The 3,201-nt window shown below is 52.6% G+C and overlaps 1 protein-coding gene across 1 annotated transcript; it reads right to left on the bottom strand.

Moving 5' to 3' along the window:
• Nucleotides 1-1,129: 1,129 nt before the first annotated feature.
• LOC104516329 (keratin, type I cytoskeletal 14-like) lies at nt 1,130-2,976 on the bottom strand (the record flags this gene model as incomplete). Its single annotated transcript, XM_010160623.1, has 6 exons — nt 1,130-1,236; nt 1,395-1,621; nt 1,717-1,842; nt 2,199-2,360; nt 2,545-2,701; nt 2,894-2,976. Coding segments are annotated over 6 exons (862 nt in total), but the record flags the coding sequence as incomplete, so codon positions are not given.
• Between the last annotated feature and the right edge of the window lie 225 nt (nt 2,977-3,201).

Here is a 3,201-nt window from a genome sequence, read left to right as displayed (position 1 = left end):
GTATTTTCTTTCTCCTCTCACTAAAATCAGAGTGTCTTCAGTAAGGCAAGGGGCTACAGAGCAATCTGTTAGTGACCATTAGAAAACAGAACGGTAAATGGCTTGTAATTTCACAGGAAGGAGAAAATCTGTGTCAAGAATTGGTTTTGTTTCCAACCTTGTACCTCTTGCTCTTGAGCAGAGGGTCCTGACAGCCTCACCCGCCTGACCGTTCCCGTAGCAGAGCTTGGAAGATGCCGCACTTTGTACAGCCGTCCTCAGAACTGGGGACGTTTCCTTTTACTCGGTGATATTATCTCGGGGCGGTGTCCATTTGCTTAGTGCCAGCGGTTGCCCTGAGACTAGGTTACCGAGTATGACAGGACAGCCCGTGTTGGGCTGGTTAGCTTGATGAGGAGCTGTTCAAATTCAGCTGTGAAATGAAACTTCCCAGACACCTTGGGTTTGTTTGCATTGCAGAAGTAAAGTTTTATTCGAGGCAGTGCTAGCAGCAGCAGTTGAGCCCTCAAACAAAGAACCAGTTGACCAAGTGGCATAAGACAAGCATTGCAGAAGGGAAGAGGGGGATGAGGCAGGCGACCAGGCACTCCTTCCAAAGTGTTCCAGGTGCAGCACCTGTGCTGCAGAAGTGGTTCGGTCTCTCGTTGTCCGTGTTCAGTGCGTCTCAGCCGGAGGACGTGAGCGTCACCAGGATTGCTCTAGCACACTCGTGGCTGTCCTGTGTAAAGACAGAGTGGGTCATTGCCTTAAGGGGAGGGGTGATCCGTCCTGCCGCACTGAGTTCTTTCACTTAATACGCGGTGTTTGCAGGAGAGCAGTGGGGGAAGCGCAGGACTACCCTAGGCACTTTCACAGAGCTGTGGGGCTTTTTTCATTCCAGTCAACAAAAAAGCGTATTCCGTCCCCTAAAGTTTATAATCTGCATTGTATGCTTAGGCAGAGAGAAAGGCAAGACTTACTGTATTTCAAGCCCTGATTCCTCTGTGACAGAGTCAGTGAGGTTCTGTCACCCCTGGGCTGCCGGACCAGGGAGCCTTACCCAGGCTGTTTTTTTGCCAGAAAAACTGTTTTCTGGCAAATCCTATCGTAGTCACTGGGGTCGATGTAACCCACTAAGGCACATCCTTACAAGGTGTTGTCTTACCTGTCATGTCACCACACTGGGTATGAGAGTAGGAAGTCGAGGAATATGAATGGGAGGCTTTTCCACCTCCTTGGAAAGCTCCTTGGGAGGCACTGCAAAAAACAGAGCAGTTAAGTTACCAAAAACCCCCAACCACTGGATACTCAGTCAAAACACATGTTGACGTAGCTCCGTGAACAAGAGGTGCCTATTAGCAGTTAAGTACACCTGGATTACTTTTTATTCCCTTGCCCAAAAGTGGAATACATACCTGATGTCATGCTGTCCCTCCTGCAGCAGGGCCCGGTACTGAGCAATCTCCTGTTCCAGGCGGGTCTTGATGCCCAGGAGCATCTTGTACTCCTGGTTCTGACTCTCCATTTCGCAGCGGATGCTGGCCAACTCCTCCTCTACGGAGTTAATCTGCACTTGGATTTGCTGCAGCAGGCAGCCGTAGCGAGATTCGGTTTCTGCCAAGGAGTTTTCCAGAGAGGTTTTCTGGTGGTGGAAATGCAGGAGGTGAGGAGCAGAGCTCTACCCGTCCCTGTCCCGCTCGAGGAGGGGAGAGCCCTCGGCCACCCTGCCTCACGTACCGTGCTGAGCTGCGCCTGCAGCTCGATCTCCAGGTTCTGCATTTCGCGCCTCAACTCGGTGAGCTGGTGGCTGCTTGTCTGGATGTCCTGGCTGCTGGAAGTGACCTGCCGATTGACTTCTTCGATCTGCAGGGATCAAAGCCCAAACGCTTTCTGAGTGAGAAGGGCTCCTCAGAGAGCAGATTTGTTGCCTGAGAACTAGGACAGCCAGGAGCCTCTCCCTGTCATGCTGTCCTCTGTGAGGCCATCCTGGCCACCACTCCACAGATCCTGACGTTCCAGCCACCCCCACGCATCAGACTTGGCCTCCCCCCCCTGGCTGCTGCATTCCTTTCCCAGCCCCTGTTCCCTTCCCTTTCCCAGCAGTGCCAGCGAGGGGCAGGAGAGCAGCCTCCCCCTCTGAGGCCGCGGCACTGCATGCCCACACCAGGGTTCTGGCTGTTCACACAGGAGGAGGCTGCACTTTGTGCGTGGTTACGTACCTTGACTTCGTACCACTGCTCCACCTCCCTGCGGTTCTTCTCAATGATCTGCTCGTACTCATTCCTCAGGTCATTCAGGATCTTTGTCAAGTCTTCGCCCGGGGCAGCGTTGACCTCCACGCTCACATCACCACCAGTTTGGGACTCCAGCTGTCTCATTTCCTGCAGCGTCCGAAGGGAGAAACAAGGAGTTCACGTCACGAATTTGGTGGGGACAGCAGGCAAAGCCGTATGGAGGGACAAAGCAGTGACAGTCATGTGACATGAGGCTGAAGTGATTTGATATGTGAGTTTGGGAACCCTGAAGAATCAAAGGACTATGTCTTGGCCGTGCTCTTTGTCGTACCTCCTCATGGTTTCTCTTAAGAGCAATCAGCTCATCCTTCAGGGACTCCAGCTCGGATTCCAGTGCAGATCTAGTCAGAGTCAGGTCATCCAGGAGATTTCTCAGCCCGTTAATATCGGCCTCCACAGTCTGACGGATGACCAGCTCGTTCTCATACCTGTAGCACAGACAAGAGGGACAGAGAAAAGGGCACATGGGATGACAACAGTCAGTATCACACATCTTTCCCAGGTCAGTGTTCCAGTAAAAGAGGAGAAGGCAGCAACACCACTCGGGGCAGTGCTGCCTTGTGTCCAGAGATTACGAGCGGGATATGAAAGCCATGCAAGGTGCACAGAGGGGCACTCACTTCATTCGGAAGTCGTCAGCGGTCATCTTGCTGTTATCGATGTCCAGGAGCATTTTGTTATTGTCCACAGTGGCAGAAATGATCTGAAAAAGGGCAAATTGGAGAGGAGTCCTTCTGTGTCCTGGACATGCAGGACAAGAAGGAAGAAGACCCACAGCCTTGGCAGGGCTTTCTTGCAGGTCTTGGGATCGTTCCCTGCAGTACCGCAGGGGCCATATGAGGGGGCAACGCTCCAGATGGACTTTTCAAGGAAACTCGGGCTATGACAGACCATCCTTCCAAGCCCCTACTCCTTGCTTCTCTTTCTC

The sequence above is a fragment of the Eurypyga helias genome, unplaced genomic scaffold (genome assembly GCF_000690775.1).
Source record: "Eurypyga helias isolate BGI_N326 unplaced genomic scaffold, ASM69077v1 scaffold7671, whole genome shotgun sequence".
NCBI lineage: Eukaryota > Metazoa > Chordata > Aves > Eurypygiformes > Eurypygidae > Eurypyga > Eurypyga helias.
Note: the sequence above shows the minus strand (reverse complement) of the source record. Positions and strands in the feature narration are given on the sequence as shown.